At 28.7% G+C, this 25,554-nt stretch overlaps 2 protein-coding genes across 2 annotated transcripts; one reads left to right on the forward strand and one right to left on the reverse strand.

The window, feature by feature from the left end:
• The first annotated feature begins 1,457 nt into the window (after nucleotides 1-1,457).
• LOC126676545 (short chain aldehyde dehydrogenase 1-like) lies at nucleotides 1,458-2,890 on the forward strand. Its single transcript, XM_050370765.2, has 2 exons — nucleotides 1,458-1,688; nucleotides 1,898-2,890. The coding sequence occupies exons 1-2, from the start codon at nucleotides 1,651-1,653 to the stop codon at nucleotides 2,658-2,660; spliced, it is 801 nt and encodes a 266-aa protein (XP_050226722.1). The 5' UTR covers nucleotides 1,458-1,650; the 3' UTR covers nucleotides 2,661-2,890.
• A 6,189-nt stretch (nucleotides 2,891-9,079) lies between these two features.
• Nucleotides 9,080-11,111, reverse strand: LOC126677972 (short chain aldehyde dehydrogenase 1-like). The gene is made up of 2 exons (XM_050372794.2): nucleotides 11,030-11,111; nucleotides 9,080-10,127 (listed from the first exon to the last, which is right to left on the reverse strand). The coding sequence occupies exons 1-2, from the start codon at nucleotides 11,065-11,067 to the stop codon at nucleotides 9,338-9,340; spliced, it is 828 nt and encodes a 275-aa protein (XP_050228751.1). The 5' UTR covers nucleotides 11,068-11,111; the 3' UTR covers nucleotides 9,080-9,337.
• Between the last annotated feature and the right edge of the window lie 14,443 nt (nucleotides 11,112-25,554).

The following is a 25,554-nucleotide window of genomic DNA, read 5'->3' on the forward strand; positions in this document are numbered from 1 at the left end:
TGATACTAATATGATAATCAGACACTGTTTTATCATAGCATAATCATAAATATTATCATAACATTATCATCTTGTTACCATAAATATTATCATCTCGGTATCATATGATAATGTTATGATAACGATATATGATAATATTATGATAACGATATGATAATACATGATAATACAGTGATACTCATATGATAATCAGAGGCTGTTTTTTTATAAAAAATTTATTTTTTCTGCAGTGTTATGATAATGTGATGATAATGCAGTGATATCCATATGATAATCAAAGGCTGTTTTATTTGCGCAAAATCGTTTTTTGAAAAGAAAATTGTTTTTTTCATCATAAAATCATTTTTCATGCAAATTTTTAGATCTAAAATTGAAAAAAATCAAAGAGTAAATTATTTAGATTTGAAAGTTAACATAAATCGTATTAATCACCACGAATTAAGAAAAAAAATTCTAAAATTAAATATGAAACGAATAGAGAGCGACAATAGAATGATGGTGGAGCGGCGGCAAACTGATGGCGGAGCGACGAAGAAGAAGAGAACAAAAATGAAAAAGAAAAGAAGAAGAAGAAAAGAAAAAAAAAAGAAGAAAAAAAATGGCTGGAAAACAAACAGAGAAGAAGAAGAGAAAGAAGAAAAAAAAAGAAAGAGAGAGAAAAAGTGACAATTGTCACTAGAAAAAATATAGTTAGAGTAAAATAATAATAAAAATTAAATATAATTATAATATAAATATGTGTTAGAGTAAAAAAAATAAAAAAATAAATAGATGAAGTATTTTCTTTATATTTTTATTGAGTTAGAAAATTAAATTATTTTTAAAAATAGAATATTTATTCTGATTTTTTCTAATTAAAATCTGCACAAATTGTCATTAAGTCAAATTAGGAGAGTTGCTCAGATTAATGGAATAAAACTTGATGATTTTGCATTAATTTCCAATAACATTAAATACATTTGCATTAACTCGCAACAACCCAACAATTTCCTTTTATCTGATCGTTTCTTTGGGTTTGAAGTGTCAATATCCTCTCATCTTCTTTTTCTTGGTAGCCCAGCCGGTTTCGAAAGCTCCGTCCTGACTAATTCGAATTCTATCCGCGCCGCCTATCTGATATGGTGGGCGAGTCTGCTAGTGGGAATTTTCTGCATTCATAAAACTCGAATCCGAAACCTTACTTAAACAATACCAAAACCGCTTACCACCTGAATAAACCTCATTAGTAACACCCTCTCATCTTCAATAATACATGTCTCTTTTATTTTCTTTTTTCCTTAAGAAGTTATAAACAAGCCGTTACCTACCATTTATTAGTTGACGTTAATCACAAGTTAGTCTTTTGCTTTTAGTTTTGCCAGTCGCCCCTCCACGTATAAGATTGTTATATACGTATATTATAAGTATATTGTTGTGGACTATCAATTGCTATTCTTTGACCAGAAAATAATTAAATTTAGCAGAACGTCGGTGATCCATTCTTCACGGCTTTAGTCAATTATGTGTTACAAAATGTCTGTTTTCTTTAATTTAATTCATTGACATTTAATAGTTTAATTTCATACATTTTCTAGTATATAAATTACCTGAAACACATTCATCATTTAACTTCTAATTTAGCTGATTCAACCCAAAACGAAAAAGAAGAACATGGCTGGCTCTTCCTTGCAAGCTCTAATTGCTAAAAGGTAACTAAAAATATTTCATTCAATTTTCTAAATATCGTTTGTGATACATCAGAATTAACGCGAACCGACTTGCAAGGAAATTTTTTGAGTTATATGTTTTTAATATAGTATGTTTTAATAGTTCGTATTCAAAATTGAGAATATTTATGAAAAAAATTTGTTTTGCTTAATTTTTGATTTTGGTATTTTCTGTTTTGATTTTACTACAGATTAGAGGGCAGGGTAGCCTTAATAACAGGAGGAGCTGCCGGAATCGGCGAAACCACCGCACGACTATTCGCCAAACATGGTGCTAAGGTCGTGATTGCCGATATCAATTCCAAATTAGGTCAATCCGTAGCTTCACAAATACAGTCCGAGTTCAAACAACCAGTCAGCTACGTTAACTGCGATGTTACGAACGAAACCGACGTCGAAAACGCAGTCAACACAGCCGTTTCATTACACGGAAAACTCGACATAATGTTCAACAACGCAGGCATCGCTAGTCGCGACAAAAGAATAGAATCCGTCGATGGGGATACCTTCCGTCGAGTGATGGACATAAACGTCTACGGCGGATTCTTGGGAGCCAAACACGCATCAAGAGTAATGATTCCTGAAAAGAAAGGGTGTATTCTGTTCTCTGCAAGCGCTGCTTCATTAATGAGCGGCGGACCGTACGCTTATACAGCTTCGAAACATGCGGTCGTAGGGCTAACGAAGAATCTAGCGGTCGAATTGGGAAAGTTTGGTATACGAGTTAATTGTATTTCAACTATTTTTGTGCCAACTCCTTTGGCAATTAATGGAATGAATCTGAAAGCTGAGCAAGTTCAGGCAGTGTCTTCGAGTATAGCTTGTCTGAAAGAGGTAAAATTAGAAGCTGGTGATATTGCTGAAGCAGCTTTATACCTTGCAAGTGATGAGTCTAAATTTATCAGTGGCTTAAATCTTGTTGTTGATGGAGCTGCAACTTTGGCAAAGATTTAATTTTGTTACAGGGTTCAGGTTTAGTTAGCTGCTTCTTTTCCTAATTGCAAATCATTTGTGTACTGTGTTATAATAGATTAGATAAATTATCCGATACAATGATACGTTACGTCACGTTATTTTATAATATTTTTTTCTCATTTTTATATCTGTTATGTTTTAGATATGTATAATGTACTGATTGTTTAAATTATTTTTTCATCTTATTTATTTCGCAAGACTTTTATGAATGGGGCCGGGAAAGTGATGGAGGAAATTTTTGTATTCTGGAGAGTGTAATATATGTGACCAAGCGATTTTAATTTTTATTTTGAAAAATGTCATTAACAAGAGAATTTATCTAATCTGTAATGTATTATCATTGATTGATTTTTGTATCTGGAGTGTATTATCATTGATTGATTTTTGTATCAGGAGTGTATTATTTGGAATCTGGAGTGTATTATTGAATCCTAACTTTTATTTTACGTAAACTCTTGAATTTTTGGATTTTTTGTAGCCACATTTTGTGTTTTTTTTAGTATCACTTTATGTGCACATGGTTCATAGTGTGACAAGTTAATACCTTCATTTGATATTTTAACATTACACTCTAATAATGATAAATCAGTAAAATGTTTTTTGACTTTTAAAAATATATATTTAAAACTGGGCTCCATTAAACCCCCCCACCCCCCAACCCCCAACCTTTTTGCCCCAATTTAATCGTACTCTTACGATGCAAAACCATCAATTTTATCTAAATTACGAATTTTCGGTTTTAATTGTACCCTCAAATATTAAAAATTCACACCTTTTAGTTTCAATTACACCCTCAAACATCAAATTGATCTTTTTTCAATACTTTAAATTTAATAAATATTCTAAATAATTCTTAAGGTTATAATTAAAACAAAAACACCATCTTCTATAAAATTTCACAAATTTAACATTAAATATAAATTAATTAAATATATCATTAAATAATTTAAAAAAACAAATAATTTTTTAAATATCAAATTAATTTTTATTTTTTTAAATAAAAATAATTAAAACTCCTTCGTCTTCCTCGAAACGAGCCCATGTCATGTTCGTCACGAGAAACACGAACGGATTTCATTTTTTTCATTTTTTTTAAAATTTCATTTTTAATTTTTTTTTTCGAAAAAAATTAATCACACTCACTGTTCTCGGAGGCCACCACCATCAATTCCGGTTACCTTCTCCTTTTTTTTCTTCGAAGGAAGAACATGTCCGTTCTTCCTTCGAACAACAGATCAGTTTTGTTTTTCCTTGAAGAACATAACGGATATGTTCTTCAAGGAAGAACAAATCCGCGATTATTCTATATTTTTTATGCTGACTGTAAATACTTTTCAACTGGAGTCGCCAAAAAAAATTCAAAAGAAAATATTTTCAAGTAATTTTTGTTTTTTTATTTGGATTCCATATAGTTCTGATGCTTTAACCAGTTCAATCTAGAAAAGTGAGACAAAGCTTGATATACGTAATCACTAAAGTAATATTACGAGGATTAATATGGTAACTAAGGAATTCAAACGGGATTTATATCAAAACTATTCCTACATTAAATTTCAATTCAGAGATTGAAAAATAAAAAGTACGAGGTTTGTTTTTTATTAATTACTTTTAGATAAAAAAAATACAATGAAGATCTCAACTATTTGTATTAAAAGTCTGGACACCTAACTCTAATGAGATGCAATTTTTGTTATACATACTAATAAAAAGGAAATAATAAAGTTATACTAATTAAATAGATTCGCAATGGGCTTCGATATCTTATTGAGCTCATTCTGATTCATGGCTTTTCTCTCGAGCTTAACCGTACATAGTCTCTCTTATTGGGCCGGTGTAAACAGTATTTAATAAAAATAGATTTAATCAACAAAAAAACGCTCACCTTTTAGCCCTTTTTCAGTTGCATCCGGACGTTGCAATTTTGTCAGTTGCACCCTAATTCGCACTTTTGGGTTTCAATGCTACCCTCAAAATCAAATTGGACTTTTTTTGCACTCGGAAAAAATTCATAAAAACTCTTATAAAGTACTCGTTTGAACTCTTTTCCACATAAAAAGTTAAAAATGGATGACTTATTTTAACTTTTTTCAAATGAAAAAGAGATCAATTTAGTACTTAAAGGTGGAATTGAAAACCAAAGGTGCGAATTAGGGTGCAACTGACAAAATTGCAACGTCAGGGTGCATTTGAAAAGGGGTTAAAAGGTGGAGGAATTTTTGGTGATTAAGCCTAAAAAAAAAATTACGCAGTGTGCTCCTTTTTTTTCGGTCTTTGCAAAATTACTCCCACTAAATTCAAGTTGACAGGCGTACCTAATTTATTACTCCCTTCATTTTTAAATAGTTGTCGCTTTAGAGAAAAAAAATTATTTCATAATACTTGTCAATTTAGAATACCAAAAAAGCATTTATTACTACCTTTTCACATATATCCTTTATTTATTCATTAAAAAAATACAAAAATATAAATAAATAGTCATAGTAATTAATATTAACAAATTTCAAAAAGAGCTAATTTAATAAAAATAGATACAAATTTAGAAAAATTTATTATTTTCTTATTTTGTGTGAAAATGTAAAGCGACAACTATTTCAAAACGGCGAGAGTAAAATTTATTTTTAAATTACGCGTTTCCATATATAATAGTATGGGGCCTTAATCATTGTTTTTCTTATTTCTTTACCCAAATTAATTTCTATTTTATCTTTTTATATGTCAAATTCATAGTTTTGTCTTATTATATATGTAGAGATTTTGATTTTGATTCTCATTATTTTATCTAATTTTATTTATTTGATTTTTATTTTTCATTTTTATTTTTTTATTTTTTTTATTTTATTTTTTTAATTAATATGATAAATATTAAAGTAAATTCATTTTTAGTGAATCTAAATTAAATAAATTGTTATATGATTAATGCTAGTAATTAAATTTTATCATTGTACACATATTTTAATTATTTTTATTTGAATATATATTATTTAATTTTCGACATTTGTCTTTAATAATTAAACACTTGTTTTTTAATTCTTTTTATTTTAGACACTTGTCTACTATAATCGAACATATCATTTTCACTTTTTTTTAATTTACACATTTGTCACTTGTATTCATATATTTGCTATTTTAGATTTAACTTTTTAATTTACTGTTTTAAATTTGTTCCATCATATAATTTCTTTTTTGTTTAATTATTTATTTTTTTATTCGTTATCTATATATTTCAGAGTACCCTTTTCATATGAAGACACTTTTTATTATATAAAAGTATTGGTAAATAAAAATTATATTGTTAAACGATTGTGATTTGTGTTTAAGCGCCATAAAAATGAATGACCTACTAAAAGAAATCAAAATGAAAGTAAAATGCACCAAATACAAAAGCAACTAAATAGCAACTAATGAGCTACTAAAGAGAAATCAATGAGCAACCAACAATCAACTAATATCAATCAAAAATTTATGTTTAAGATATTATAATATAAGATATCATGAGAATTTTATTTTCTAAAATGTAAACAAATTAAATTATATTTCTCTGAAAATATTATTTTATTTTAATATAATTAATATTTAAGTTAATGTTTTTGGTTTACAATATTTATACATATTCAATTAAACATGTATTTCTTTGTTGACATTCTCCTAAGGATTTATACCAGCAAACTATAGCTCAATATTTTAGATGTTGAACAATATTCTGTCAATATTGTGAGTTTAATTCTTTTTATAGACACTCTTCCTAATTATATAACAAATAGTAATGATTATAAAATTTTATATATTTTATTTTAAAATTATGTAAAATTTGTTATATTAATTTTAAATTTTACTAAAATATAATTTTTAAAATGAATTTTAAAATGCGTAATTTTTTAAAGTTATACTAGAATATTTTTAATATTTTAAAGAAAATTAATAATATACATAAAAACTATTTTAACAATATTTAAATTTTGGGCTTTTGCCAATAATCTTGGTTGGTTAAATATAATAACATATAAATAAATGGTTAAAAATAAATAATTGGTTTTTTTATATAGTAAACTAAAAGAGATGAAAGAAGAAAAATATAGAATACTTAAAATTTAAAGTTTTGTGGTTAAATAATGATTATGTATATTTTAGCAAAATAAAGAACCTATTGATATAAAGACCAACGAATGTTATGAGAAGTTTCACAAATTAAAATTTCTTATAAATATTTCTTATAATGTATGCTTATCAAACTTTTAAAATATAAAAAGAACTGTAAGTCTTCGGTGGGTCAAACATACAAACAATGAGAAGGTATATTATATGTAATCTGAGAGAAATTTTTAGATATATTCAGTGCATCATATCATCCATGTACTAAATTTATTATATTATAACACGTTATTAAAATAATGGCAATATCGTAATATTACTATTAAAAAATATGAAAGAATAATAAACAAAATTACAATAGTGCCACTATTTTAATGACGTGTTATAATATGATAAGATAGTTCACGAATGACGTGTTAGATCGGGTCTATCTAAAAAAACTGAATTATAAAAAAAACATATAAATACATAAATTTAGTTCCCAGCGTATAAATATAATAGAGACCACTTATTCAAGTGTTTTTGTATAAAGCCTTATTGAACAAAGCCGAAAAATACAGGGACGTTTAGATAAGACAAGCCTAATTATAATCATTATTGAGGCACGGTCAAGGGTGGAGATCTTCTGCCTGCCAGAAACCTTCTAGAGATTGTGATGGCTTGACCGTCCACCTAAGAGGCAGCCATTCCATGTCTTATTTTTGGTCTTTTACAATTTATATTTCTTTTTTTAAAAAATTAATGGAATCAATTAATATTTTTTTCTTAAAAAAAAAAAATTAGACCAAAGTAGATACTGAACCAAAAATTTAAGATAAACCAAATAGTGCCTTAAACTGTTTTATATAATTAAATCAATTATACGAATAATGTATAAAACAAATAATATACATAATATAAATAATGTTTAAATTAGTCAGATAATATTATTTCTAATCTATCAATGACAAATTTATTTAAAATAATAAATATTTATCTATTTAAATGATCTTTTAGTTATTATAATAATAATAATATAAAATTTAAAAGCATAGATATATATAAATAAACAAAAGATATAGAAATACAATTTTTTCATTAAAATAAAATATTTAGTATTCGAACTGCATGTAGAGTAATATGTTCGAGTTTATATCGTAATAATGTGGATACATACTTATAAAGTACACGTGCATGTATTAATGTTAATAATCTTGTATTCATATTCATCATCAGCATATCGCAATTAATTGATTTTCAATTTGGTCTTTATTGCATCAAATTTTGGCAGTATTTGAAAAAATAAGCAGCTTAAGTTGTGGAAGGAGATGGTGAGATTTCAAAGAGCTAATTACAAGCTTCAAGAAATCTAAGCTTTGATCTCTTCTCACGGGTTTTCTGAGGAACTTCATCTTAAGAAAATTGATGTTTCTTATACACTTCGTAGAGTTTTTTTTTTTTTTTTACATGGTCCATGAACGGGTCTCAACTATAAAATAACACTTTTAAGTCTTTTATATATAGATTAATTATCATTCGAATAGTGTAAGTTTTTTGCTCTAACTTCAAATTTTAAAAGGCTACATGAATGCATGTGTGTGTCATGTGTGGACTTTGTAATTTAAAATTTCTAAATTCTTATAAAGTGATGATAATCACTCTTTAATTCCATTCGTAATTCTCTGGTCAATAACCTTAATATTGGTATGTAATACAATATTAGTTAATTACTGTAACTTGAATAGAAACTGAGAAATACATATACACTGAAATGATACTTATTCAAATTTCTGTAATGCTTTTGAATTTGTAGTTCTATAATATTATGTTACAAATTTAAATTCAAAACAATCACCCAAAGCAAGGGTTAATTATTTTTGCGGATGCCCAACTACAACAGTTTTACAAACTACCGAAGTTCAAAAAGTAACAAAACATTTACTGAATATTTTTTTGACAAAATATTATAAAATTTATAAAATATTTATCAAATTGTATTTTTTTTGCAAAATAGTTATCAAACTATTACTGATTTACAAAAGGATTAACGACTTATTCTTGACTATACATTTTTGCATCGTACACATCAGCAAGCTGGTAAGTATTTTGTTAAATAAAAATTGATAAGCATATTTTGTAACTTTTTATACTTTGATAATTTTTTTGTAAAAAAATATATAGTACGGTAACTAGTTTGTAATTTTTATAATTCAATAACCGTTGCGTAAAAAGGTTATAGTTTGGTAACCAGAAAAATATTTAACCCCAAAAAGCAATTGATAAATAAAGTATACCGGCTACAAGACAAAAATCCCATTACATACTAATGGTTTCTCAAATTTGCTATAACATTGATGAATTTTCTCATAATACAACCAATGCCTTATTACATACTATATCACTCTCGTACCAATAATACATATTGGTTTATTTGTAAGTACAATATTAAGTTTGATATATATTATATCGAGATTTTTTTTATATAAATTCATCCGACTCAACAATCAATTTAAAAATTCTAATAATAAAAATTATTTTTTATTCGGACGGATCAAGAGTCGAGTTGAATAATCATAAGTATCGATTAATCACTTTCGCGCAACGGAAACTAAATTACTTGTCAAGCAAAAACCTCCATCAACAACAAGATTAGTGCCACTAACATATTGAGCATCATCACTAGCAAGATACATAGCTGCCTGAGCAATATCATTTCCTTCCAACATAGTTTCTTTCAGATTTGCAATTGAATACCACCTTTCTTGAAGATCTTTTACTCCAATACCCAGAACGCTGGCACCCATCGGCGTCGGAACTCCGGCCGGCGAAATGGAATTAACCCTAATTCCGTATTTACCTAATTCAACTGCCAAGTTCTTGGTTAAACCAACAACAGCATGTTTTGAGGCTGTATAAGCTTGTGGCATTCCGCCATTAGTAACCGAAGCAATACTTGATGTAAAAAGAATACAACCTTTTTTTCTCGGAATCATTACTCTCGCGGCGTGTTTGGCTCCCAAGAAAGCGCCGTAAACATTCACATCCAAAACTTTTTTGACATCTTCACTATCTATAGCTAAAATGTTGGTATCATAATTACCTGTAATTCCGGCATTGTTGTAAACTATGTCAAGCTTTCCGTACAACGAAACGGCCTTGTTGACCGCGTTTTCGACGTCGGATTCATTTGTGACATTGCAATTGATAAAGGAAACTTTTTCGCCGGATTCTGAACTGATTTCTTTTGCTACAGAGTGACCTAAGTCGGTTTGGATATCGGCGATGACAACTTTGGCTCCGTTTCTTGAAAATAATCGTGCAGTAGTCTCACCAATTCCGCTTGCTCCGCCTGTTATTAAGGCTACCTTGCCTTGTAACCTGAAAATGAAAAAAAAAATTATCAATTTACTTATAGGTATGCTATCATTCATCAAAATAAAATAAAAAATATGTATGCTATCAACTTTTTATTTTCTGAGAAAGATTGTGGTGGAATTGGAATTTTACTAAATCCAGTAATTACTCATATAGGTCTTGAGTGACCCGACCCACTCAGAATTGTTTAAATAAAACATAACGTATTAAATGTTTTATTTTAACTTAATGAAGACAGACAAAATAAAATATTTAATATGAGTAAATCTCTATATTAAATTTTTATTTTATTGTGGCTATTTATATAATTTTGATTCATAAAAAAAAATTATATTAATAATATTATTTAAAAATCCAAAACAGTTATTAAACATCTCATCTATACAAAGAGTGATTATTTCATATATTAATGGTGCCATATTATTATTACAACGGACCAATAGAATATTTGTAATGTTGATATATATCAATGATTTGTCTCCGTCTCATTTTTTTATCGAGTTTTTTAATGTTCCAAAAATTATATTAATTTTTTTTATTTTTACTGGTCCAATTTTAATAATTAATTAATATAATATTTGATTAGTTCAAAATAAACATTATTATTCAGGTAAAATTATAAATTATATTTTCAATGTAAGATGAAGAATATAAAAATATTAAATAACTTGTTGTACGCTTAAACTTTGTCAGAAAATTTATGAGACACAAAACAAAATTCATTAATGTGATCAAAAATTTATTATTATTATGAAAGTATGATTAAAATAATAGGAGTGCTTAATGAAAATAGATTTCAGTCATAGGCATTCGGTGCAATTTAAATATTATAAAATGCCGACAAAAATGACGAAAATAGAAAAAACTTTGACAATTTAAATATTATTAAAGTGCAGTTTGATTACCTCTTGGCAAAATTGGCTAGGGAAGAAGAGGCTGCCATGCTTTTCCTTTTTTCTTATTAACTTTGCTATACTTTCTTAAAACTGAAGGTATATATAGAAAATGATCATGAGAGACATCTATATATAGGCCGAAGGAAATGGCAAAATACATTTTTAAGCCCTTGAACTTTTATTTATTATTTATTAAATCCTTGTACTTTCTTTATGTGTTTTTCTTATTTAGTATTTGTATTAGACATTTTTAGATATTGAAACGATTTTATATAAAAACAGCAAGTATTAGAAAGAGTAAATGACAATACTATTCAAAAAAAGAAAGAAAATAACAAAAATGCTAAATTTGCTGAAATATTACATCAGCACCTAAAAAAATTGAAACTTTACATCTAATACCTTTTCAATGAGTATGCAACACATGACACACTCAAAACAAATGAAAAAGAGTCAAAAACGTGTCAAAATTGGTCAAAAACGCGTCAGAAACGTGTCAGATCTGCGCCTGACGCGCGCTCAGACATGTGCTTGACGCGCGTGTCAAAAAAATGCATCAGTCACAAGTTAAATATTCAAACATGTATCATTTATGTATCTGTTATGTATCCGCAATGTATCAGAAATATTTTTTTATCATTTTTCCTTATTTTTAAAACAATTATAAATATATAAATACACACACACACACATATATATTATTTATATTTATTATTTATATGCCTCTAAGGTATATGTATAATATATTTTAAATTAAAAGATACAGGTATTATATATTTTAAAAATACATAAATTATGTTAAAAAAAGTATCTATAAAAAAATGTGTCTTCCTATTACATGTTCGATGCTTGCATTATTCTTTTGTTAATTACTATTTTAAATTTTGAAATAAATAATTCATTTATTTAAATTCATTTGAGCTGTATTTGAGTTGTATATTTAATGCATTGAATATATAATTTACGGGTAGTTGAAATATATCAATAACATATATTAAAATAAAAATATGCCACTTGCTCTGTAAATTGTATAAAATATTAATCAATGATATGTATTAAGGATATATTTATCATGTTTTAATTGTATATGAAAGATGTATCTAACAAATACATCTAAAAAACATATATATATAAATATTCTGTGAGCTGTTTCTGATATGTATTGTTGATGTATCCGAGATGTTTTAATTGTATATGAAAGATGTATCTAAAAATATATTTAAAAGACATATTAAGGATGTATATATCATGTATAAATTATATATCAATGATGTGTCTGTTTAATACATTTTAAAAATATATCTATCATATATATAAATTATTTATTAGAGATATATCAAATATGTATATAAAATATAAATGTAATACATGTAATAAATTTTTTGATAAGTCTTTGAGATGTATAAAAATGTTAGTAATAAAACTTAAAAAAAGACAATAAGAAAAAGGTTCCGAACAACGAATATGTATCAAATATGTATTGCAAATGTATTGGATATGTATTTGAGGTGTATCGTATATGTATCGTAGATGTATCAAATATGTTTTTAATATCTTTTGTATGTATCAAATATTCATCGGTTGATTCAATTAAATCGATAAAAATAAAAAATAACAAATAAAAAATTAAAAATTTAATTTATTTCAATTAATTAAACTTCAATTTACTACATCTAGTTCACTTTTCGATCCAAGATTAAAAAAAAAAGATTAACTCATGTATGCGTCGATTAACTATTTTTCTTAAATAATAAATTTATAATTATCTAATATATCTGAGATGTATCGAAAATGTATTAGAGATGTATTAAAAATGTATCAACAACGTATTCGTGAGTTAATAGCAAAGCACTCCAGTGCTTTGTATTAGAAATAGCAAAGCACTGTGTTACTCTTACAGTTACTCTATAACACATCAGTCCATACCTGGCTTACAAATTATAGTAGCTTCTCCTACTTATTGATTTAACTCGTTGAGTTAATTAAATGGATGAAACCGTTATTGGCCCTCCAGCACCGTCATCCAAAGGGAATAGAGTCAATGAAAGTCACCGAGAAGATGGCGAAAGAGGCGAAAGTCAAAAGATAGCTTCCACCGCAGCAAAGCCTACGGAGGACAAAACAAATCGTACCTATCTTTTTTTTAGAGGTTTAATGGTAAGAAAACCCTAACCTTTATAATTTGTTGCAATTTAAACCAAACCTTTCAATTTTTGCAATAATAGTTAAATTGTATTTTTTTTATTGCAATTATAACAAAATTAATAGTCAAACCTGTTGTTTTCAATTAAAATATTAGGTTATTATTATTTTTAATGAATAATAATATATTAAAAGTCACAAGAAGTGACAAAAAAACTCAAAATATTTCACATAAGAATGCAATTTGGCTATAATTGCAACAAAAAAATACAACTTGGCTATTATTGCAAAAGTTTGGTTTAAATTTCAACAAGTCGTAAAGGTTTGCCTTCTTCGCCACTAAGCTTTTTTTTATTGAGGTAAATATTAATTTTCAATTACAAATTCTAGAACTTTAAAAAATATTATCAATTTTGTGAGAGAAATTAAATGAAATTATCTAAAATTGTGTATATGAAATTACATTTGAGAAAATTGGAATGAGAAATTTTAAACCTTAAAATCATAAGCAATTAAAATTACTGATAAAGGCATAATTAGATTAAGGTGTGTGTTTTCTCATTCTTTTAAAGAAAAAAACGATTACATGTGTTGGCTCTTAGGAGAGGTTTAGTGTCAGGTGAAATAAATATAAAAATTAAGACATTATGTGTAAAGTCAAAGTTAGCAGTAATGAAAACATTTTGAAAGCTTAGCATTTATGTAAACATTGACCGCGGTTAGCATAAATCTGTAATTTTCTCTATTAGAAAGGAATTAACTTCATTTTTTTTATATTATATTAATTAGATATATTAAAATACATCAGAATCCTGAAATGAAACTTCGTCATACATAGAAATTGACGCCCTAGCAAGAATATGAGCAACCATATTACTTGATTTCCGGATATAACACAACGAACTATTAGTGTAGTTCTTAAAAAGAGTTTTGCACTCATTGACAATGACATCAACATAAAAACGATTTTTCTGCTAAGAATAGAAAGCCTGAACTGGAAGCAACGCACCCGTTTCAAACTGGACATTGAATAAAGCCAATTCCTTAACCCATGATACAGATTCTTTAAAGCTGATGGCTTCCGCCGCAAGAGGCTCTTGCAATGCTTGCATTGGACGAGCTCTTACCCCAATACATATGTCATCATGATCCCGCACTAGACAAGCTATAATGATTGGCTCGAAATAAAGCAGCATCCAAGTTGCAGGTGACATGACGAACCTGCGGTAATTTCCAAAAGATGGATGTAGGGATATTTGCATGATCTATAGCTGATATACGGAGTTGAGTGGATTTCCAACTCTGAAGGAACCTCAATGCACTATGTACTAATGAATGGCCGAGTTATAAAGACCTCGCCAAACTAGATTATTTTGATTCTCCCAAATTTCTCAAAGAACCATAATATGTTGCTCTTGTTTAGCAACTGGCTGTGATACGAACAACTGCATCCACTGGTCAAAAGGTGTCAGCTGACCTGCATCGAACTGGAGATCAAGTTGATTGAAACACGAAACAACAAACGGACAATGAAAAAGAATATGGACAAGTGATTCCCTCCCCGAGGCACAAACAGGACATAATCTCAATGTCGACATAACGAGATCTCAAAGTATCTCTAATTGGTAAACAACCAGATAAAACTCGCAAAATGCAAATTTTCACTTTAGGAGAAATATGCATAGCCCACAAAGCTTTCCAACCTATCCAGGTATCCAGTTGCTACCACAATTATGAGTGTGCATTAGATGCTTATATCCACTCTCAAATGAGTATATTCTTCATGTTTTAAGCCCGCAACAATGAGAATTTTCAATTTGATCATGCACAAGAGAAATACTAACAAATTCAGAGGTATCCCTACTATAAATTAACAAGTTAGTAACAACATCAAGATCCCACTCTTTAGCATCAACTTTTAGTAATGAAGAAACACTCGCTTGCATAATAGTTGGATGCAAATCTAACGTAATAAATGGATTATCAGTGTTCATCAACCACGGTTCACTGCTGATAGATACAGACTGTCCATTTCTTATGACCCAACAACTCCCAGATCTAACCAAGCTCTGAGCAGACATTATACTTCGCCACACAAAGCTAGGAATATTACCACGCAGTCTAACATAAAAAAAACTAGATGTATGAAAATAACGAGCTTTCAGTAAATGGGCAACAAGAGAGTTTGGATGAATAGTAATTCGCCAACCTTTTTTGGTGAGAAGAGGAAGACTGAATTCATGCAATTTTCTAAAACCGATACCCCAAAAACTAACTTCAAGGGATCAACCTGTTGTTCAAATATCCTTTTCAGATAGCTAATGTTTAGGTTAATTGTCACGACCCATTTTCATGAATCGTGACCGGCGTTAGGGTATGGGTATGGTTGTACCAAAACCCGTAGCTAGCCTTGCGGATAACCAATACACACATAAACCTGCAAGAAAACCAATGCTCGGTGGCAACCGAGACTTCAGCCTAATTCTAGGAGTTCATAATATTTAACATTTTATGTAATAGGTGCTCGGGCAATTCCGAGTCTTCAATGGCATAATATACTTATTAGCCCAAGTTAATAAATGAATGCTACAACAACATATAAATCATTTGAATAAATCTTGATAACAAGTATTAGACAGATAAGACTTCTAATTACTACTGCAGTCTAAGAATAAATTCAGTTTAATAACTTTAATAAAATAAAATAAGGCCTCCGAGGAAATAAAGAATCGGAGACCAGCTGACTCGCTTTAAATCATAACCCTGGAAAAAATTGGAAAAACAACGGGGTCAGATATACTGAGATCAGTTCATACAACTATTTACATTTATTAAGTGAGAAACTTTAAACACTTTTAAAATATTTATAAAGCATTTTATCATTATGGATAAGTATTGAAACCCTAAACCACAATATCTAAATCCAGCTGTCGTGTCAGTGATACGTATCTCCATAACCGATCCCCGACTGTCACTCAAATAAACATGTGAGTCCCAGGAGACGTATCTTCCACCGGCGCCCTCACTAAGGTGAGACGTATCTCAAACCTACCTCAATACCATATGATCATATACCGATGCGCACGCAGTCTCGATGATGCCCATCGAGTAGGCCGTTCCAATTCAGATCCACAATGCCGAAAACAGTTCGAAATCTGTTTTATATATATATATATATATATATATATATATATATATATATATATATATATATATATATATATATGCAAAAATACAATTTACTTAATAAAGCGGTAAATAGCGATATAAACTCACTGCTTGGTAATCCACGTGATAACTCCTGGCAAGCAGCTTAAACTCGGTTCGCCTCAAAAGCACGAACAGTCGACGAGTCTAAACAAATACAAATCATTATTAAAAACGGACCCTAACTCTATGGAGTACTAGATAACACATAGGACTAGCACCATCAACAAGTTAAGGTAAAGCCAATTAGAGTAAACGCAATACTCAAACAATTATACAGTCAATAATAAGTCAAGCTTATTAAGTTCTCGCTTTAAAATCTGTTTCAGAAAATATTATTTAAATATTTATTAAATAATAATCCAAGTTAAAATCCGTATCAGTGAGTCAGCCTAGTTATCAAAACTACCAAACTTCTTCCCACTTGTTGGGCGACCAAAGTCTAACCCAACCCAAAATCTTTATCAAAATATTAACCCAAGTTTATAATTCCAAAAATAACTTTGATAAAATAATATATTATCCAAATTATAAACCATAATCTATAATTATAAACACAACCTCGATAAAATAATAATCAAATTCAAAAAGGAACTCAAAAGTTTAAAGTTCAAGTAACCCGAGCTACAAACAAATACTTAACTAAAATTAGTTAAGAAAACGTTTTAAAAGTTAAAACATAACTTTAGCCAATTTGACACATTAAGCTAACATTTAAAATCTACTATAATTGCCCAAGTAATTATATGAATATAGGTTATGCAAAACCTAAAGCTTTTCGATTAAAACGATTCAGATTATAATTCGAACAAAATATTATTTTTAGATTTAAAATAATGTAATCGGTTTGCATTTAGCAAAATAATTACGAAGCTTTAGTTAAAAACGTCAATGTCCGAAAAGGATAGTCTAGAGTTAACATACCAAGACCAATTGAATACATTGCAAAGACCCTAGTTTCACATAACCTCATTATAATGAAATATTACAATTTTATGAATATGAACAGTTACAAGTTCATACTTAAAATGCCATGCACGACACTAGGCAAAAGGGAAAAACTTAAATGACAATTCATAACCCATATAAGACCTAGCACAAAGCAGCAATTCATATCATTTATCAAACAAGGTATGAGTAAATACAAAGACAACAAAAACGATGAACTATTTGAAAATAACTAGCCATAACGGAAACAAAACTCGATTGAAACAACATCGTTCGAGAATACCAAACAACGGTAATGAATAAATCCAAATCAAACAACGTACAAAGCTCAAAAGCTAAGACAAGAGAATAACATCAGCAACACAAGAAACATGGCAGCAACACTCATGGAAGGACGGCAGCAACGCACAGCTCAAACAAGGAAACGAACAACGCTACGTAGGAATTTAACGTACCGAATTGAAGATTTCACGTCATGGGTTTTTGAGAATTGAAGGTTACTGATATGATGAGGAACACAACCATTCAATGACGCCAAAACAACCAGAGATCAAAGAATTATGATTCGCAACGAAATCGAATGAATGAATGAATGTATAACGAAAGAGATGTGTAACACTTACCCAATCCAAAAGCGATAGAGGTAGATGGAGAGAGTATGATCTCAGAGTGCTTAAAAGGGTAAGAGTTGGCTAGGTTTTAATTAAAAGAATAGGGTTTTAATAATCTGAAATAAGGAAACAAAGACATGTGCGCAGAATTGATTCAAGGATGTGCATTCGCACACTAGTTGTGCGTTTGCACACTTGAAAACTACTCCAATACGTCTTAAAGTTTTATCCAACGGTCAACCTTTTGTCGTGCACAACATATCCAAAAATGAGCCTGATCCAACGGTTCAATTGGGCGATATGAATGTTTTATCAAAACATGTCAGATTTAGAAGGCACACGAACACAACATCGATTATAATCCGAATACAAATCAAATCGCCATCGAAAACTAACACGACCCATGTGACACATACAAGATACAAATCCAACCTCAATTAAAATTTCACACTTACTAAGTCCACCATTAATAATCTGAAACTAAGTCGGAAACACAACGAAACCATAAAGAAAAAATATGGGATATTACAATCTCCCCAACTTATATAAAATTCGTCCTCGAATTTAACACAAAACAACCCACGTAAAATATATCATAAATTATATGTTGCCCGAACAAAACACACACGTAACAAACGTGAAAATACTTAAACATGACACCCAAGTAATCAAGGAAAGCAATAATAACAATTCTGCATAACAAACTCTGTCTTTCAAGAACATTTCTCAACCAAGTAATCACCAAACAGACACCTTCCAGCAAGTTAAGCCCTATTGAGTTCCATTTGAAAATATAATCTGGAAACTTTTTCAAATCATTTTGTAAAACAACTTAGAAGAAACAAAATGGTATTTAGCCGAGTCAACCAAGACTTCCAGGCTTAAATCACGTGTCGGACGACCCAAGTCTAACCCGACCCAAGGGAACCACAAAATAAACCAATGTTTAAAATCCGGAAATTCATTTTATAAAACAACATGGTGTTTGAAGAGCAACGGAACTCAACATTACTTAACTAGTGGACAAATTTCATTTATCGAACAATCTTAAAAGGTCACAAAGCCATAATGCTACCTTCTCCAAAAAAATAATAATAATAATAATAACAACATTTATAGGTGAAACCAAACGAGGTTATACAACTCTCCCACACAAAACTCAACTGAATCACTTAGGATAAAGAAAAACGAACCCCGTACTACGATTCTGAAACTGATTCGCAATAAGCGGTCACAAATCATATATATGCACAAATTTCCGATCCTAACAACTTGGTGCTCCACTATTACTCGATCAACGCAATGTGAATAAACAATTAATTTCAACTGAGAGTCACAATTACTCTATACTGGAGTGGCTTTCAAAACCAGCTTGAATCTTACCGATTATAAAATCCTCAAAGTCAAAATGCAAGGTCAAGCCCTAAGCTTAACTATAATTCTTACAATTCCAGACTCTAACGTCTCAATAGGAAACCAAAAACACAAGCTGATAAAATCTTGTTTTCTATAACACCTACTTTCTTCCACTTATAACAAGATCGACATTAAACAATCGATCAAACGGTTAATACTCACTCTATAATACCATCAACTTCGCGAATTATAAAACACCAAAACTCAAATCGTCATTTAAAAGAAAACGTGAACTTATCACATGATAATAGAATCTCCAGAATAGTAAATAAACAACTTCAATCATAATGATTTCTTCCATTCATTCAAAATAACAGTTCGTAGAAACCTAAGGCAATTAATCATCTAACTTACATTTAAACTATGCTCCACAGACTTATCATTACTCCATACAAAAGGTTCATTATTCGAACCAAACGATATCTAGAATTTCAACAATTAAAACCTCAATTAATAGTATCGACCAACCAACATTTTTGTCGAAACTCACCAAACACGATCATCGATTTTTGAATCAACTAGCTCATATATCCTACCCAAATTTAAATTTTTAAAATTATTCTATCAATTGACTAAACCTTATATACAACGAGAGATCATTACGACCAAATCACTCTGACCGGATTGTTAGTTATGCTCAAAACTAGACCCACAAATATAAAATCTTTTGATACGCAGACATTTTATCTTCAAAATTTTACACTTCTCTTTAAAAGACTCTACGTCTTACACTTCCTTTTGTATTCAAAATTGAAATGACTTTACCATTAAAAACCCATCGGTTTCGTAAATCCCTGAATTTTTTTAAAATATCCACATTTTGAATCTGAAATTTTCCCTCACTTTTAAATACGTTTGCAAATTCATGAAACATTTCAACTAACAAATTAATGTTATTTGTAAATCAAACTTACTAAAAATAATTTATACTTTTTTCATTATAATCAGACCGTGGAAAAAATTCTTCGTATTTAAAATACATATTGATGTTTCAAACATCGAAAATTTTAATCGCTTTTAAATCTTACCTTCAAATAAAAATATAATTTGAAGAAATCGTTTAACCGAAAAAAAATTTAGTATTCCTTGAGTCAAATTTCACAAAATTCATTCCTCTCCTCATAAGGGTAAAATTTGCAATGCAATCTCTTTGTTTATGAAAATACCTTTATATCAATATATACCAAAATACTTGGATAAAATCAATTCTGAAAAGATAAAAATTTTGAAAAATATAGAGTACACACACACACACGAGCATAACCAATATCCTTAATCCATAAATCCTTAAATCACAAATCGGAAATCATCACGAAAACTTCCTAATCTGAATCTAACCATGCACCGCACTCGGCACAGCTATCTCTCTGCAACCTCAAATTCATTTTCACTTTCTATGAAACACATTATTCTAACAATACAGACTGATCCATTACAATGTAATCGTCCAAAATCCATCCCCATCATCACAGAGTATTTGTCTGGCTACCTTTCGGTAACAGTTTCAAAATCATTTGTAATCCAATATCTTTATAAATAAATTTATCACAATGTGACTCGCGAGCTTCTTTCAAAACATCTTTCTCAAAACACTTTATCGATGAAATCCATTTTATATAATTGTGCGCCAGGGTGATGACGGCTCTCATCCCTAAAGAGTTGCATCCAACCCTAATCATTTATATGCACGTGATGCATGTACTATTATGCATGTATCAATTACTGATTTATCTTTTATTTAGTGATCATACTTAATGCTCAATGCAATCCTATTCGTGATATTATAAATGCATGTTCATGATATGTCTGGGCAAAATTACGTGTTGAAAATATTTCAAGTATTTTAACAAATCACTCTTTGAAATCCTTTCTCAATAAAACATTTGTTAGACTTTACACTCTGTGAGATGTGTACTTAAAAACCTCGAAATACTTCTCAATTTTCATACTTGCAATTTACCAACATTCGATGTTATATAACAACTCAATCTGATAACTTCATTAAAACTCTTTCGTATAAAAGAATTCAACTAACTTCAACTAGACTGAAGCTCATACCCAAAGGAAGCAACATAATATAAATGTTCCTACAAGACTCACTGCCAGTTTCCACATTGCATCATCAAACGTGATGAAAACACTATTGTATTAATACACTGATATGACTTCTCGGGTCAGAATTTCCAATACCCTTTTCAGGATCATCAGAAATCATTAACCAATCCAAGGGAGTACTTCCCTCATCTTCCTCGATATCGAAACCCAAAGGTTTCGATCCATGAAACAGAATCGGCCCGAAACGTTTCCTTATGAGTTTCCGAGAGTTTTTGAGAGTTTCTGGTTTCCGAAACGTTTCCGAAACGGGACACGTAACTTTGTCGAAGTTTCCGTGCTTCTATGAAAAAACTAACAACAAAAATTGCTCAAATTTAATATATATTTTCAAAATACACCGCAACTATTTTTAACTTGTACCAAAAAGACCCTTATAAAAAGAAATGATAGGGGAGGGAACTGCTCATACGCGCGACAATCGTTATAGTGGCGTAATATTTGAGGAAGCATTAATTAAGCTTTAAAGTAAATTGTTGTACCTCACATGAAAAAAAGAGTACAATTATCACCAAGCCCCAAATTAAAATACCATGAGAAAAAAAAAATGAAATAGATAATGAAGTAAGAAAAAAGGGATCATCAGGAAGATGATAACAATAAAGGTAGATATTTCTTAATTTTATTAATTTTTTAGTGAGTGTTATTAGTTTTATAAGTAATATAAAGGATAAAATTAAGAGACAGAATGAACAGCCGCTCCTCTAATCATGACTCATTTATTGTCCTTTTATCCTATTCATTAAGTACTCCTTCCGTCTTATAATTATTGAAATATTTTAGTTATTGTTGACTTGCACATCAATTAACAATATTACTAATGTTATATACTTTTCTAATAATACTACTTTATTTTAAAAAAATTATTTTAATTGTAATATATTGTAATATGCTAGAATTAGAAAATATATTAAAATTATCAACACTAGTTCATAATTGTTAATAGCCATAAAAGTAATAATTTTTTGTTAGAATTCTAAAAACATTTAGAGCATAATAACTGAAAATGAAAAGGAGTATATCATGAGACAGTTCAAAAAAGAAATAGTTTTATAATTAAAAAATAGATAAAAGATTATCTTTTTAATTAGGGTTAATTATATATTTTATTCTTTTGAAACAGGTTGATTATATATAAAATCATCATCTTTATACGAAATATTTTTAAAAAATGCGATTTTTAAAACATGTCAATTCAGGGTGTTACCTTCATTTCTTTTTAAAAACAACATGAGTATATTTTTAGATAAAATTTCGTTGACTTGTACATCCAATACGAGTGACACGTGTCATGACATGTCAGCAAAACGCCATTAAAAATTACTGATGTTATTTTTGAAAGAAAATAAAAGGTGGTGTTTTGAATTGACACGTTTTAAAGATCGTATTATTTTAAAAATTTCGTATAAAAATAGTGATTTTATATATAATTAATCCTTTTAATTATTTCATTTTGTTTTTTCCTTCGATTATTGATTTTTTTCTTTGTCTATTTTCTTAATATTTCGATTATACTAATGACTGCAGTCAAGTTGCATCAAATTATACTCACTAGTCACAAGTACTGATGATGACTAAAGAGTAAAGGACCAAATTTAGAAATGGCCGCCGAGCGTGAATTCTCGACCCATGGGATAACGATCGATTACCTAATATATCATAGGCTTAATAGCGTAAAAAATTACAAACTTTAGCGTGTTTTGCAAATTTAACATAAACTTTTAATTTTGGCAAATTAATACAAAAACTTTTAATTTTTTACAGCAGCGATCAGTTTTCCGTGAAAAAAATGCTGATGTGGACGCCGAAAAAGTGATTATTTCTGTGTACACATCAACATTTTTCTCTATTTTTTTGAAGGAAAATTGATCGGCGCTAAAATTATAAAAAAATCAAAAGTTTGTGTATTAATTTGCCAAAATTGAAAGTTTATGTTAAATTTGCCAAACACGGTAAAGTTTCTGATTTTTTATGCCATTAAGCCTATATCATAATTTATTACGATTATTCTCATCCAGATGTTCAAAGCAAGAGCTGTAGTTAATAAAGAATAAAGAATCAACGCACCTTCTGAATTTATAACACAAAATTATTTAATTCAGTTTTTACTTATTTGAACAACTAACCCCAAAACTCTTTATTTTTGAGTCAGATAACCACATAATTGTATTTTAAAAACGTGCAAAATACATATCGGAGGTGGAAAATGTAAAATAGAAATTAAAAATTTTCCTAATTGTTGCGATAAAATTATCCTAAACTTATTTTTTACAATAAAAATTTAAATTATGGGATTATCTGACCCAAAAATGAAAAATTTTAGGATTAGTTGCTCAAACAAGTAAAAACTGAATTAAATAACCCTATGTCATAAGTTCAGGGGGTGTGTTGACCCTTTATTCGTTTATTAAACGAAAGACTAGTCGAATTAGTACACTTACTGAATGAATATTTTTTCTATGGATTAACCATTCGAGAATATCATATTATTTTAATTTTTTATTTATATTTACAAACATTTAAATTGAAAATTTTATTCTATTTTTAATTTCAATTATCTATTTTTAATTGGAATTTTTCTATTTAAATAAAAGTTTAAATATATCCTTCATGTTTAATACGTGATTTTTTTAGTATGTTTAAAACATTAAGTGCTTATTTAGATTACGTATTAAATATAAAGGACATATTTAAATTTTTTTATAGTGAAAACATTCCATTTTTTTAAAATTGAAAGTGAAAATTAAAAAATAAGATAAAACTAATGATGTTAAATATTTTCTATATAAAATGAAAAATTATAAAAAAATAGAATATTTGTGAATAGTTAGTATTTTATTTGTACTAAATAAGTATGTGTTACTATTGAGAATAAATAAAAAAAAAAATCAGCAACAATATCTACCATTGTCAATATATTGTGTTAGAAATTCCAACAAGATATTTTATTATGAATTTTCAATCTTTTAGGATGTTCACAATGTCATTTTATGAAGTATATTGTTTGTTGGACATAGGAAATTATGATATATTTATATAAATAGTTTTCTTTACAGCTATATTAATTTTTAATAGACGCTACTATCATAAGTTTTATGCATTATTAATTAATTTGATTAAAATTATTTTTTAAAAATACTTGTCTCTCTGTTTAAGAGAGTTAAAATAACTTTGTAATGCAGAGTTATGAGTCAATACAGACATTTTACAAAGTTTAAGGGAGTTAAATGTAATTCCCAACTCAACTCCTAAAATATCTCCGCCTTCTTATTTTCTGCGGACTTTTGTTTAAAGTTTAGTACCTGTATTCAATTGTCGTGTGCCACCATTAGAAGACTAATTTTTAAAAAAGGTGTAAATATTTTTAGTGAGGAAAGAAAATATGAGGAGAGAAAATGGGAGGGAAAATAAAAAACAAAAGGTGTATTTTCCCTTTATTTGGACAAGCATTGAATATGAGAGGAATAATTTTTAAAAATTATAGTAAAAATACTATCATATTTTTATTTTGTATTAAAATAATATAGTGATGCGGTTATATTTGTAAATCCATCATTTTCATCTATTTTCTCTCTATATTTGGAGAGTTGTTTTGAGATCTCATACATATTTGTAGGGCTATCAGATCTGATTCGGCCATTGGACAGGCGAGGATAGAAAATGAAAGATTGGAGGTTCAATTGAAATTTAATTAGCTAAATTTTTAATATATTTATAATTATATGTGCAATTCTATGAGTAATACATACATTATGTAATGAAATATATTTTAAAATAGAATTGTAAATTAAATAAATTATAATATATTATTAAAATATTGAATTAAAAAAAATTACACAGTTCCACACAATCTCTATAAAGAAATATATACCTTTGCCTTCACTAAAATAATTTGATCAGGAATATAAGAAATTTGCGTCTTAAAAGTTGTGTTGGTCAATCCTTCAATTTGGAATGAGTAAAAAATATTGAATTTAGAGTAGAAAAATGAAAGAAAAACTAATAATGAAAAAACTGTCAAATCCAGTAAATTCAAACCAAGTTATATTAATCAAACGGCTAATAATCATCCATCCTCCTTCACTTTTACCCTAAACT

This window comes from Mercurialis annua, linkage group LG4, assembly GCF_937616625.2.
Source record: "Mercurialis annua linkage group LG4, ddMerAnnu1.2, whole genome shotgun sequence".
Classification (NCBI taxonomy): Eukaryota; Viridiplantae; Streptophyta; class Magnoliopsida; order Malpighiales; family Euphorbiaceae; genus Mercurialis; species Mercurialis annua.